General features: G+C 56.8%; 1 protein-coding gene across 1 annotated transcript in view; it reads left to right on the top strand.

The window, feature by feature from the left end:
• Positions 1 to 13,263, top strand: part of TNFRSF1B (TNF receptor superfamily member 1B) — a 20,546-nt gene extending 7,283 nt beyond the window's left edge. The window contains exons 9-10 of the mRNA XM_077763782.1: positions 8,279 to 8,486; positions 11,251 to 13,263. Of these exons, the coding sequence (XP_077619908.1) occupies positions 8,279 to 8,486; positions 11,251 to 11,531 (489 nt within the window). The 3' untranslated portion in view covers positions 11,532 to 13,263. The remainder of the gene's footprint in view (positions 1 to 8,278; positions 8,487 to 11,250) is intronic.
• The last annotated feature ends 1,508 nt before the right edge of the window (positions 13,264 to 14,771 follow it).

Here is a 14,771-nt window from a genome sequence, read left to right as displayed (position 1 = left end):
GATGGAGGTGAAGCGGGCCCGTAGGCTCCTGAGACTTCTCCTGGGGCTCCTGTGCGAAGGCCCAGTTGTTCTGCTAAGTATCTGAGTTGGTGACGGGTTCCCATTTTTCCTCGAAGGAACCGCCACGTCAGATGTGGTGTGTGCTCCCTGTGGCCCAGGAACGTTCTCCGACACGACGTCATCCACAGATACCTGCAGGCCCCACCGGACGTGAGTGGCTGGAGGAGCAGGGAGGGTGGTCCCTGGGTGACTGGGGTCTAGGGCACAGACTGGCCTCGCCAGGGTGCCTGACATCAGGCATTGCCGAACACGCCTGTTCGCCTCCGGGATGGGTTCAGCCCAAGGTGGGTGGCTGGGTGGGGCCCAGCACAGATGGCAGATGAGTGGTAGCTTTGTCCTGGAAGTCAACACTGGGTGGGGGCCTGGGGAGACGTGGGGAGGGGACAGACAGGGGCTGTTCTGTGTGGCACAAATGCTCTCTCCTGCCTGCTGGCTCCCACGAGGGAGCCCAGCCACGCTGAGCCCTCGGTCCTCTCTTGTGTCCTGACCAAGCCTCCTCCTCCCCCAGCTGTGGCTCAGTGGCCATCCCTGGCAATGCAACCACGGATGCCATCTGTGCGTCTGTGCCTCCCACCCCGAGGGTGGCCCCACGCCCGGCCTCCACGTCCCAGCCAGCATCTACACAGCCCCAGAAAATAGAGCCGACTCCAGGGCCTCGCACGGTCCCTAGCACCTCCCTTCTGTTCCCGATGGGCCCAAGCCCCCCAGCTGAAGGGCTCAGCACGGGCGACGTCTCTCTTCCAATTGGTAAGTCCCAGGAGGGCTCATTTAGCCTCCCTGCGTCCCTTCCTGTCTTCTATCTGTGAGTCTCCCAAGAGCCCGCCTCTGGCTGCACCGCGTGCTTGCCCTGGGAGGCCGGTGGCCGTGAGGCTCGGCTTCCTTAGAGACCACGAAGAACTGCCAGGCGGGAGAGGCGGGGTCAGCATTTTATCTGCAGGCAGAGGTGGTTTCCTGGTGAACTCATCAGCCGGTGGGCAGGGCCAGGTCACCCCACGGCCTTCCCTGCTGGGGTTGGGACTCCCTAAGATCTACCCAGAGATCTCAAACTGGTGACCCTGGGGCTGGATGTGGCCAAGAGACGTGTGTTTGGTTTGGTCAGATTTTTTTGGTTTATTGGTCTTGTGATTGAATTTGAGGGACTCTGGACTGGGCTTGCCCCGCCTGGGGTGACCCAGACACTGACTTGGCTGCCTGGCCCCCTGGTATGTTTGAGTTTGCCTTCTGCAAGTTGTTTTGAGCTTCTCTTTTTCCTTCTAGGACTGATCGTAGGTGTGACAGCCTTGGGTCTGGTGATCATAGGGCTGGTGAACTGTGTCATTATGACCCAGAAGAAAAGTAAGTCTCCATTCTTTCCTCATTCATGCATCCGTTTGTTCAGGAAGCTTTTCTGGGGTGCCTCCGGGCAGTCCGGTGCAGGCCACAGCCTTGTGGGTCAGACAGCTGGATAGGGGAGCCCCTGTGATGTAGGAGCTCAGAACCTGGGGTACAAGGCAGTGCCACGAACTTGCCTACTAAAGAGGCAAGATGCAGGGCACCTGAGTGGCTCAGTTGATTGAGCGTCTGACTTTGGCTCGAGTCATGATCTCAGGGTTGGTGAGTTTGAACCCCACAGCAGGCTCTGTGCCGACAGTGCTGAGCCTGCCTCTGGATCCTCTGTCTCTCTCTGCCCCTCTCCTGCTTGTGTTCTCCCTCTTTTTTTCTCTCAAAAATAAACATTAGAGGCGCCTGGGTGGCTCAGTCGGGTAAGCATCTGACTCGACTCAGGTCATGATCTCACAGTTCATGGGTTCGAGCCCTCCGTTGGGCTCTGTGCTGACAGCTCAGGGCCTGGAGCCTGCTTCTGATTCTGTGTCTCCCCCATTCTCTGCCCCTCCCCTGCTCATGCTCTTTCTTTCTCTCTCTCAATAATAAAAACTTATTAAAAAAGCCCATTAAATTTAAAAAAAGTCCTCTAAAGAGGCAAGACTCCATCAGAGCTGTCCAAGGGGGTGGGAGTCTAGGATTGTTGTTGGGAAATCCTGGGGGCCTTATGGAGCAGGTGGCGTCTAGGCTGAGTCAGATTTCCACGGGCAGTTGAATGTGTGTAGGAAAGAAAAGGCCGGCTAAGGAGAAGGCCTGGCGCGAGCACATAGTGGGGTGCTGGAGAATGGTGGAGTGTGTGTGGGGGGGCACGGCTGGGCACCCCGGGGAGTTGGGAATGGCAGCTTGCGCCGCCCCTGGGGCCAGGCCTACCCTGGCTGGTTCCTCTTGGGCCCCATGCTGCCCTCCTAAGTTAGAGCAGGCGTGGCCTAAGAAGGCCACACACCCTGACTTGTCCCCTCTCCTTCTTTGCAGAGAAGCCCTTCTGTCTACAAGGAGAAGCCAAAGTGGTGAGTGCCCCTCTCTGTCCCCCCCCACCACCAGTCCCCTTATTGCTGGGCCGTGTCGTGCCCACGGGCACTAGTGCATTCTGGGGGTTGGTCTGCCCGGTGTCAGGTGGTGCGCACCCGGGGAGGCCGAGGAAGGGCCAGCCAGTATCTGCCCCTGGGGGTTAGGCAGCGCTCCCTGGGCTCAGAGAGACAGCTGAGTGTGAAGTGCAGTATCAGCAGCGGGGGTTGGTGGTGTCCGTGGCAGGCGCCTTCCTGGACCCGGAGCGGGAGGACGGGCAGGTGTGACATTGCTCTCGACTCTGTCTCCTCACTGTTAAAACGAAACAGTGTCTCAGCCCAGCTGGCGGGCAGTGCTGTTCACTCAGCGACAGCAGTTGGCAGGCTCGACAAAGCGCTTCCTCACGGAGCCCCGCTGGGGTTCCCTGGTTTTCCAGAGGGCCTCGCCTTGTCTCTGGGGTTGAGGTAGAGGCGGGGGGTCTGGGTCCCGAGCCCTGGGTCCGGCTCTCCACTTCAATCAAAGCGACTCACTTTTGATCCTTTTATTTTTTAATTAAAAAATTTTTTTTTCGCATTTATTTATTTTTGAGACAGAGTGTGAGTGGGGGAGGGGCACAGAGAGGGAGAGAGGCACAGAATCGGAAGCAGGCCCCAGGCTCTGTGCTGTCAGCCTAGAGCCCGATGTTGGGCTTGAACTCATGAACTATGAGACCGCGACCAAGCTGAAGTTGGACACTTAAGCGACTGAGGCACTCAGGTGCCATTTTTAAATTTTTTTTTTAAGTGTTTATTTTTGATGGAGAGAGATAGAGCGTGAATGGGGATGGACAGAGAGAGAGGGAGACACAGAATCCAAAGCAGGCTCCAGGCTCTGAGCTGCCAGCACAGAGCCCGACGTGGGGCTCAAACCCACGAACACGAACCACAAGATCGTGACCTGACCTGAGCTGCTGACTGAGCCACTCAGGTGCCCTGATCCTTTTTTTTTTTTTTTTTTTTTTTTTTTGTTGTTNTTTGTAAAGTAGGGTCTGTGAGGGACTTTTGTTAGAGACAAACCACGGACAAAGTAGTTCATCAGTTTCTCATCAGGAAGACCTTGGCCTGCAAGTGACTGAACACTTACGGGTGACTTAAAGGGGCTTTTTCTCGCATCCCAGAGAGTCGAGGGGCTGCCAGCTGCTGGGTTGCATCCTTCTGTGAGGTCCGTGGGACCCTAGGCTCCGGCACCTTCAGCCTGTTGGCCTTTGTTCTCTTGCTTGTGGCCTTAGACCAGAAGTTAGTGGTCCCCACTTTGCATGTGGCCTCCAGGTTTGAGGCAGAAAAAAGGAGAAAGTGGCCAGGCCAGCGATGGTGCCTTTTATCCGGAAATCAGATGCTGTCCCCGGAGCCCTGGGTGGCCTTCTCCTTTCCTCTCATTGGCCAGAGTGGTGTCGTGGGGACCACCCCTACCTGCAAGGGGTGGGGGCTAGAAAAGGGGGTGCTTTGCTTTCCCAGCCTCTATGCTGGAGGAGGGCAGGGATGGGGCTTGGAAATGGGTGTGGGGTGAGCCAGTACACAGTGCTTGCTGCAACCCCGTACCTGGTAGGCAGGGCAGAAGTTTTACCCACTTTACAGATGGGGAAACAGAGTCTGAGGCGCTCCCTCCGTGTCCCCTGTCCTGCTTGGGCAAGGTTTCTTAACTTCAGCAATTTTGATATTTGGGGCCCGGTAGTTGTTTTTCACGGGGGGCTGTCCCGTGCATTGGAGGCTGTTCGGCAATATCACTGGCCTCTCCCCCCTAGATGCCAGTAGTGTTTTTTCTCAGGAGCAGCAACCGAAAATGCCTCCAGATCCTGCAGAATGATCCCTGGGGGACAGGCTTGCCCCTGATGGAGAACTGCTGTGCCGGGGAAGGAGCTCAGCCCTCGGTGGCCCAGTGCCCAGGGTTCACACAGGGAGTTGGACTTGGTAGGGACTAGAGACTGATCTCCCCCCTGGCAAGAGAAGAGGTGCAGAGAGGGAAAGTGACTTGTCCAAGGTCGTACAGCAGTGTGTTTCTGGACTCCTGGCCCAGTGCTTTTTGTCCTGCCGTGCAGCATCTCAGCAGACGTACGTTCTGGTTTGGAAGTTCAAACCGTTTCCCTTTCCTCCAGGGTGCAAATGCCACTCCTTCCTTTTCCTCTGGCTTCAGTTCAGCGACGCTGACGGCTGCTGCCCGGTGGCGTGGACGGCCAGCACACCCGGCAGCCTGGCTGCCACATTCTGTCCCCCGCCAAGGGTTTCCCAACACTCGTGACGATGTCTCAATGTGGCCCCAGCAGCCTCCACTTCCCCTTTCCATTGAGGAGTTTCATGTTCTCTGAGTGTAGCTCGCTTATTTGTAGAGTGTGGTTGAGCATAGAGCCCCGTGGTGTGCTGCTAACCGGCTCTCTGGGCAGGAAAACAACAACAACCACCCAAACTCTAATTTGCGGCGTTTGCTCACATTATTATAAATTCCCACCGTGGCTGATCTCAGGCTGCCGAGCGTGCAGCCGAACGCTTGCTGAGCGTGCAGCTGGGGGGAAGTGTGGGAGCCGCTGCTGGCGGAGCCCCGTGCGTACCCCTCACGTAGCCCTGTGAGGTAAGCACTAGCGCCCATTCCATTATACAGATGGGGACACTGAGACTCAGCAAGGGCCCGTTACCCGTGTAAGGTTAGATCACTGTTAAGAGGCATAGCCTGGGTTCAAGACTTAGTCTGAATCTGGAGGCTTTGCCCTTATCCCCCAGCAGGGTCTGCCCTCACAGGGTGGGCGTCTTGCCAGGGTGCCCTCCGGTACCCAGGCTCCCACCCCTGCCCCGCCACGCTTAGCCTGTGCCCACCCTTCCTTACCCACCCCTGTTGAGAGGCTGCCTGGTCACGCTCCAGACCTGGGCTGCCGCGGTTGAGAGTAGGGAGACCCAGAGCCCCCCGCCCCTCCTGCTGCGGAAGTGACTCCGAGGCGCGGTGGGACGGTGGCCTCCCTTTGCTGGGACGAGGCCAGCATCACATATGTGAGCTCACCCACAGCCAGTCACTCCCACGGATACACTCACGCGTGGGCTCATGTTGAACAATGAGAGTGAGTGTTTGTTGTGAGGTGCCGAGCGTGTGTGCTCGTGCACTGTTTAGTCTCACAGCCATGCTGTGACCCAGGCAGTGTGATTGTTGCCCCAATTTTTATTTGGGAAATAAAAGTTGGGCTCAGAGAAGTTAAGTAACTTTCCGTAGGTCACGCAGCTAATGAGAGTGGCCAGAGACGCAAGCCTCTCGTCACCACCCCCCGCGTGCACACTAGCTGCCCTCACACATGCCCACCCACCCACACACACCTCTACATACAGATGTGTGAGCCCCACGAGCATGTACTCAGACAGACATGGAAGATGGAGGACCTGGCTGGTGGCTCTGCCAGTCTCTGCTTCTGGCCGTGGTGGGGCTGGGCCATGCTGGGGGCGGGCTGGCTGGAGCAGTGGTTTCTGAGTGAGCTTCCTCCGTACTCCCCCTCCCTGGAGTCCCAGCCCGGGGAACGGGACTCAGGGTGCATCTGCCCCACTCAGAGCCTTCCTGAACTTTGCAGCTTGTGGCTTTGGGGGAGGGAGGCGGATTGTGACCTTTGGGGGTTCCTGCTCTGTGCAGTGCCAGCCACAGGTAGAGGAACAGAAGACTGGCCCAAAAAGCCCCTTCGTTGGGGTTGTAAGGAATGACATTTGGGTGCCCCTCCTGTCCCTCCTTCCCCTGCCTGTCCAAGCTCAGAGCAGAGGCAGGAGTGCAGTCTAGTGGCCTAGATCAGACCGCATGGGCAAAGGTTCAGCCTGAACTTGAGATGCCCTCCATGACTCCAAAGCTGGGGGGCCATAAGCCAGGGAGGTGGGACGCAGTGGGAAGCCGGCATCTCTACTACACTGATCTGGGCTCATTCTGTCTCCACCACAGACCAGACTGGCTGTGATACTAAGCCAGGGAGTCACCCTCTCTAGGACTCTGTGGCCTCAAGGGACAGCTTGCAGAAAAGATCCTTCCTTCCTGATGACAGAGGCAGACTCAGCTGTGGGAAAAGCCATGGCCACGGTGGGCGGGGCAGTGGCGGGGCGCCATGGTGATTGGCCAGGGAGCAGACTGCTCAGAGCACGCTTGGAACTGGTGGCCAAGGGGTCTCAGCCTTTCCTGCAGAGTGGGCCCAACATGCCCCTACCCCGATGGCAAAGGCCTTCGCTCTTGACCCTCACCTCCCCCTTACTGTACTAGGCCATGTCCACCAGCCCTTCCCTTGCCTTTGTCCTCATTCCACCTGGGCCCCTCTCATCTTGCACTGGCCCAGGGCCCAAGGGCAGCAAGTGAGAACGTGGGCCCCTCTGTCTCCTTTCTTCCTGGGATCCAGCGATCACCCGGGACCCCAAGGCAAAGGCCTATGTGCCTACTCAGTGGGTGTAGGCAGGTGCCAGGCTCTGAGTGGAGTTTCTGGGTGCCCCCCAGCAGGGATGCCCGGACACAGGCACCTTGTCTTGGGGCTCCAGACCTTGAAAACCCAGACACTCAGGAAAGCTGTCAAGGGTTTTAGCCCACTTTACCACGTCTTAACTGTGTGACTTCGGGTAAATAACTCAGCCTGTCTGGGCCTTGGTTGCTACGTCTGCAAACACCGGGCTGTTAGAAGTATTAATAAAGTGTTTTAGAAGGACTTCAGCTCAGCTCAGTGCTTGGCACTGAACGGCACTCAAATATTGGCTAATATTTTATTATTATTGTTGGCGTTATTTATGTTCTCCTATGGGGAAAGTAAGATGTTAGGAGTTAGTCACGGAGCAGGCTCGGGGAATAGAATCTGGAAAGGGTTCCTGACATGGCATGGCCCAGGGCTCTAAATAAAAGGGCTGTCTACCCTGGAATGATTGGTTGAACATGAGGGCCAGCGAACATTTCCATGAAGGGCCAGACAGTAAACATTTTAGGCTTTTTGGGTCAGACGGTCTCTGTTATAGCTGCTCAAACCTGGCATGGTAGCCAGAAAGCAGCCACAGATGGTACATGAGCAAACAAGAGTGGCTGTCTTCCAATACAGTTGCGTTTATGGGCACTAAAACTTAAAGGGCACATAATTTTGCATGTCACAAAATATCATTCTTTAAACATTTTTTTCAGTCATTTAAAAAAATCTAAAGACCCTTCTCGGCCCGCAGGCTGTTGGGACAAAAACAGTAGCTTGGCTCATGGGAGCAGTTTGCCCTCCCCTGATTTAACAAACCCTTGTAATGAGCTTTACTGTGTAACCGGCATTATTCTGAGCACTTTACAAATATCCAGCCATTGAATCTTCATGACAGCCCAGGTTTTTAATTCTTCCTTGATATCTGGAAGAAAGGAAGCACAGAAAGGTTAGGTATCTTGTCCAGGGTCACACAGCTAGGAATGGATGGAGTCATGATTTTGTACGTATGCGGTGTGGTTCCTGAGTCCATGCTCTTGGCGGCTAGGCTGGACCATATCACCCTGTGCTGTTGGGAGTGACCTTAGGAAAGTCCCTCTCCTTCTCCGGGCCTGTTTCCTTATGCAAAATGAGGATGAAGACCCTGCCCCATCTCTAGGACTGTTTGGTGAATAGTCCCGCCCTCTAAGGCCTCACAGCCAAATGCTAATCACAGAAATCATGCAGAATCCCAAGTCCTGAATGTGCCAGAGTGTGGAAAGAACGTGTGGGTGTGGGCAGAAGCGCCGTGTAAACTGTGAAGTGCTGGTGTCATGGGGGTGCAGAAGGGAGAGGGTGCAGAAGGGCGCCTGGGTGTGAGAAGGGAGAAGGAAGACAAGCCGGCTGATGGGCTGACTGCTTCCCCCTCCTCTCCTGCCCGTCCAGCCTCACCTGCCTGCGGATAAGGCCCGAGGTGCCCCCGGCCCCGAGCAGCAGCACCTGCTGACCACAGCGCCCAGCTCCAGCAGCAGCTCCCTGGAGAGCTCAGGCAGCGCTGCAGACAGAAGGGTGCCCACCGGGACCCGGCTGCCCGCGCTGGGCACCGAGAAGGCCCCTGGGTCCGGGGAGGCCCGGGCCAGCTCCAGCCACTCAGGTAAGAGGGGGCAGCCCATCTGGCTTCACGCCCTGCCCTTCGTTGTGTTTCTTGCTGGTTTCTGGCTTAGGCGGCCCCTGCTGGGCCTCCCCCGTAGGGCAAGGCCTGAGTGCCTAGCCGGGTACTGGAATGACTGTGTGACTAGCCGTGGCTCGCCCTCCAGCCTCATCTCCCCCTCAGCTGCGACGCTGAGCCCCAAGCCTCTTTCATATCTCTGAACCCACCAGATCTCTCCCACCACTGCCCGCCTGGGTTCTTCCACCAGAAACTCCCCCCCTTATAGACGGTCCCAGCTTGTTCTTCGAGTCACTGATACCCAGGAAGGGAGTTTTCCTGTCGGGTGTAACATATAAATATTATGTTATCACACAATTATTATATATTCTATAATGCTTATTGTATACTATATACTATTATATAACATATAGTATTATAGTATTACGTTAGGACCTATTATATTTTATAGATGAGGAACTGAGGCCCAGAGAGGTTGAAGAGCTTGTTCAAGAGCACACAGCTAGGTTACGGAAGAGCCAGGAATACCCCCTGGGCTATCAGGCTCCAGAGGCCTGGGGCGGAACCCTGAATGAATAAATGGTGTGTTCAGGGCTCCACTCACTGTGGTCCATTGCTCAGTCCTTTGGACCTGAAGCATCGGGACCGTGGGGACCTTGTGGGTTCTGGAGAAGCCCAGGCCCCATTTACGCAGCTACCTCTTGCCCTGGACCCGATCTGTGACAGAGGGGCATCCGTGGTGAGAAGCTTCGGTGCCCAGAAGGCCTGGGGCTCTCTTGATGTATTTTGTAGCGACAGGTGAAGTCCACTGGCCCTCGTCTCAGGACGGTGCGCTCAGGTCCTTCCCAGAGGCCTTCCTGGCCGCCCTGGTACAGTGAGAATCTGAACGGGCTCCTTAGCCCTGCCGAGCCTCAGTTTCCTCAGCTGGAGATGAGCACAGCACCTCCTCGGCAGGGCTGCAACACCTCTTCCTACCTGATTGGTAGGAGGTAGGACTGCTCCCTCCCCGGCTGTGTGTTCCCCCCAGTGGTGTGACGTCCTGACCCAGCCTGCGAGCTCCCCGAGGGAGGGACATAGCCTGTGCTCCTAAACCTGTTGACTGAGGGAGCGGAACTCCAAATACAAACCCCTGGGCTTTGTCCGGCTCTTGGTTTCATCCTTCTGATTTCCTAGTGACAGCTCTTCCACTGTCATCCTGGCCCCTTGACCATGTCTGCCCACTCCTCCTCCTCCCCCTCCTCCTCTTCCTCCTCCTCCTCCTCCATTTATTTTGAAAGAGAGAGAGAGATAGAGCATGAGCAGGGGAGGGGCAGAGAGAGAGGGAGGAGAGGGAGACACAGAATCCGAAGCAGGCTCCAGGCTCCAAGCTGTCAGCGCAGAGCCCGACGTGGGACTTGAACTCACAAACCACGAGATTATGACCTGAGCTGAAGTTGGACACTTAACTGACTGAGCCACCCAGGCACCACCCCCCTACTTTAAAAAAAAAAAATGTTTATTTTTGAGAGCTATAGGGCGTGAGCGGGGGAGGGGCAGAGAGAGAGGGAGTCTGCCCACCCCTCCTACCCTCTGCCCCTTCTCTGTTCCCCACCCAACTCTCTGGTGTCACCTGCACTCTCTCCCCTTCTCTCCTCCCCCCCCCCCCCCCCCGTCACCTCTCTCTACTGTGGGAACACGTAGCTGTGCCCCTGTGTAGTCCCCCATCCACCCCTGCAATGTCTCATTCACCATGTGCAAAGGCTGTGGTGACTGGGTGACATTTGGGTGCCGTGGAGGCTCAGGGTGGAAATTTCCTTGCGGCGCCGTGAGTTCAGCCCTCCCTCCCCCGGCCTGTTCGGGGCTGTTCTGAGGAGAGCAGCTCGCTGTCCCCATCCTGCTTCCAGGGGAGTTGGAAATGCGTGTCCATCGGGCCCTGCCCTGCACCCCAGACAGCACGCATGTCTGGGGGCTCGGAAAGTCCCTGCAGGAGCAGCAGGAGCCGCTCTCACTCTTCGAGGGGCTGTCGTGTGTCCCCTCTAAGCTCATCCAGCAGCTGGTCCCTCACCAACTAGTTAGGAAACCCAGATGCCCTAGGGCTGGAAGGTGGGCGGCATCCTGGCCTCAGTGGTGAGGACAAACCACCCCCACCCCATTCTGGAATCTCGGATTTAGGAAATCACAGCCCTACGTAGGCAGCCCTACGTGGAAGAAAAAGGTTTGGGGCGAAAAGAAGAACGTCAGGGCCGGTGTTTCATCTCCACAAAGGAGCAATTTCCAAACCCTTTGATGTTGCTTTCGTGTTACCCAGATAAGGGGCCAGTGACAGAGGACTCTCGCCTTTGCAGAGTCGATGTGGCCAGGACAGCCAAGGCTTCCCGCGCTTACGGGAGAGTAACTCACGCTGGTGGCCTGGTCACCGTTCTGTGATGTGTACTTCCTGTCCCTGCTCACTTCTCTGAGTCTCTGTGGGGAGTATGTTTTGTTCCTGGAGCACCTTCACCAGCTTTGTGAACTGGCTCCTCCCATCTATTGGGTGAGCTGGGCCGGGAATTACCTGACAGATGAGGAAACTGGAAATGGAGGCAATGAAGGTTAAGTGACTTGCCCAAGATTACTTAGCGGAGCTGGGCTAGAACCCTGGCCTCTAGGCCCTTGGCCCGGTGCTGTTGACCCTTTTATCTTAGTCTGTCTCTTGGGCAGGTGACAGGCTGTGAAGACATCTTCCTCCAGACCCCTGCCTCACCACCCTCCCCCATCTTGTGTTCAACAGAGCCTTCCTCTGGCAGCCACGGGACCCAGGTCAATGTCACATGCATCGTGAACGTGTGCAGCGGCTCCGACCATGGCTCTCAGTGTGCCTCCCAGGCCAGCTACCCGACGGGGGACGTGGATGCCAGCCCCTCCGGCTCCCCAAATGATGAGCAGGTCCCCTTCTCCAAGGAAGAATGCCCTTTTCAGTCCCAGCCAGGGGCCCCAGAGACTCTGCTGGAGAACCCAGAGGAGAAGCCCCTGCCCCTTGGTGTGCCTGACGCTGGGATGAAGCCCAGTTAGCCAGACCGACTGGCCCGAGTCGTTCCCTGGTCCTTCCAGGCCCCCACCCCCAGGACTCTGGCTCTTTCTGGGCCAAATTCCTTTAGTGGTCTTCACAGCCTCAGCCTTCCTCTCACCTGCTGGCAGAAGGGTGAGGCAGGGAGAACCGTGGAAAACCTCTCCTGTGTGGTGGTGCGCATCCTTCTCAGACGGCTGGCCCGACATGCACGTCTGGGTGGCCTGGAGCTGCCCCCCCTCCTCTCAGAGCTGTCCCCCAGCCGGTCCTGCGAATTTGGCTTCTGGAACCCTTACTTTGTTTTTTATCCTTGGACATTACCCAGCTCCGGCTTCCTGGGAGGCCCCAGCATCCTGCCTTCCAGTGGGGCCTGCTGGGTAAGAGGGACTCTGGGTGAGTCATCCGCGGAGAAGGGGCGGCGCGTTAGCCCGGGATGCTGAGACTGCAGGATGGTCCCAGCGGGGGCGGGGCATGGGGTGTCACCGATCAGATGGTTCTGTTCAGGAGGGGGTGGCAACCCCTGATGGGGACAGGGGTCCCCCGGCTACCTTGCACCACCTCCAGATCCAGTGCTGCCAGCTTCTCCTCCTGCGCAACCGTGCGAACATCAGGCACCCAGAGGGCCCAGCCAAGCAACCTGCATGAGTACTGTCGCTTGGGCAAGATGGCAAACCTCTAACCAAAACCCTTCCAGTTTCAACATGGGGCAATTAAAAACCAAAAACCAAAAACCAAAACCCCACCATGCGTGCAAGGACAGAAGGACAAAGCCAAACTCAGAGTTTGCTGTTCTCTGCTTTTGACCTTCACTCCGATTTACCTACAGCTCCGATGCAAGGCCACACCTCCTATCAGGGAATTTCAGGAACTGGAGATGACCGAGGCTCCCTGCAGCCATCTCCCTCCTCCTACCTCAGCCTGGACCTTCCCCTGCCTCCCCGGGAGGTGCTTTTCTTCCGCTCAACCCCCTTCACTGTTCCTGGAGTCCCAGGCCCCAGGGAAACCCACGGGGCCACTTGGGTATCGTGCCTGCCATGATCTCAAGTGGATGTGAGATGCTGAGAGCCAGTTTTGTGTGTGTATGTGTCTGTCTGTCTGTGTCATGTGCTGTTGGTCTGTGTAGCCGTGTTGGGTTGAATGGCCTACCGGAAGCAGCTGAAACCAACAGTTTTTGGTGTTTTTTTTTTTTTTTTTTTTTTTTTGGTCAAAGGATTCTTTTCCATTAAAAAGTCAGTCTGCTTCCCCCAAACACATGCCCCAGAGCCCTGCAGAGCATGGACCTGTGTGGCCTTGACCCGATTCTGGAAGCAAGAGGGGACTCCTGGAGAAGCCAGTTGGGTCCCAGGTACTTGGATCCCTTATTGAAAAATTCCACTGGACTTGAACTTGGCAGCTGAACTTTTGGAGGGTAGGAGAGTCCAGTCATTACCATGATGAGAAACTAACAGCTTCCCAGAAAATCAGGATTCCGCTGGAGTCAGGATTTCCTACCGCCTGGACTGGCCAGGGTCTCTGCCCACATTGGACGATGGGTGGTGATGGAGCATGTCTGCCCCCTGGTGGACCACCCTGGTAGGACCTCAGGCCTCACTGCCATTTCCCGGGGAAGCTCTGAATTGGAAGGAGACCGTTTCTGGGTATGTGGCCCCAGTTCCTAGGCTTGCGTGGATCCCAAGACAAGAGTTGCACTGTATACTGGATGGCATACCTGCTTAGAAATAAACGTTTTGTTTGTTACACGTTGACTCCTGGCTCTGGCTTTGGGTCTGAGCCGGGGTTTGTCCGTGGTCTCCTACTTGCTCGCCACCAGTGTCAGGGGGAGATGGAGTCTTGGCCCCTGTGCTGACCGGACCTGAGAATCACCCCCGGAAGCATAGCTGTCAGCTGAGAGCCTCGCCGCGCTCTCAGGCCCCGGATCACTCAGCTGGCCTCTGACTATGCCCCCATCACGTGCCCTGTCGCCTCAGTGTCCTCAGCTTGCTCTCAGGGTTAACTGGGGTCTCTGCAGACCTGTCCACATGCAGCCCCCCTTTGCTCACTTCAGGGAGTGAGGCTCTGGCCTCCAGGAGGCTCCAGTGTGGGTGACATCAATGAGGCCCATCACAGGGGGCTCAGATGAGCCTGGGGGTGGGGAGGTGCAGTTCTGGGAGCTGCCGCAGGAGGGTTCTGGAGATGACCTTTGACCTGTGCCTGAGGTGTGAGCAGTTTTCCAGAACAAACAGCGGGGAGGAGGTTGCAGGCAAAGGGAGTTCATGTAAAAGGCCAGGAGGGGAGAGAGACCCCGGCCCTTGAATTCCTTACGCCGACCCTTGGGTCACTCACCCTTGTCCCTGGGCCACTGCCACGCCCGCAGCACCATTCTGAGTGGTTTCCTGGGCCTCCACTCCTCCCGCAGCCCCGCCCTCCACCCTGTCTATACCCTAGAGCAGGGAAACTCTTCCTGTAAAGAGCCACATAGTAAACATTTTCCACTTGGGGGCTCTTACAGTTTCAGTCACAACTACCCAATTCTGCTGAAGTGTGAGAGCAGACACGGCGCGTCCACAAATGAGGGTCCGCGCCGTCCACACCACCAGGCAATTCCCTGCTTCTCGGCAGGCAGCGGCGAGGTGTCCTACAGAATGGACTCCCTTCTGCAGGCACGGGACCCCCAGGGTAAGTGGGCCCGAGCCCACTTCACACACCAGTCCCAGGGCCAGGGGGCCACCTGTGCCCCTGACTGACTGGCTGTGTATCGAGGCTCCCATGACCCGCTCTTGGGGTTCCATTTCTTCTCCAGGGCGGCCCACGGGACTCAGGAGACCGGTTTACTTACTAGAGTCCCCATTTATTGCAAAGACTCTAGAACATACAGACGGGAGAGTTGGCAGAGGGCAAGCTTTATACATGGGAATGGGCTGCAGCGCCTGGTCCCCCTGGGGGTGTGCCTCCTGCCCCACCCCAGCCCCGCCCTGTGTTCACCAATGTGATAGCTGCCCGAACCTTGCCCTCTTAGGTCTCTGTGGAGACCTTGTTACAGGGGCATGATCGATTAAGTCACTGGCCGTTGGTGATTGATCGAACCTCCAGCCCCCCTCCCCAACCCCGGAAGTAGCGGTCCGACCCTCTAGTCACAGGGTTGAATCCTGGGGCAGCTTTCCCAAGTCAGCTGTGGGTGAAATGGGCTTGTCACGAGTAACAAGACACCCCTTTCACCTGTGTGGCCCTGGAGCTATTTCCAGAACTGAGGACACAAGGCCAAATAC

Source organism: Crocuta crocuta, unplaced genomic scaffold (genome assembly GCF_008692635.1).
Source record: "Crocuta crocuta isolate KB4526 unplaced genomic scaffold, BGI_CrCroc_1.0 scaffold13, whole genome shotgun sequence".
Classification (NCBI taxonomy): domain Eukaryota; kingdom Metazoa; phylum Chordata; class Mammalia; order Carnivora; family Hyaenidae; genus Crocuta; species Crocuta crocuta.
The sequence above is the reverse complement of the archived record's forward strand: the minus strand, read 5'-3'. Positions and strand labels throughout refer to the sequence as shown.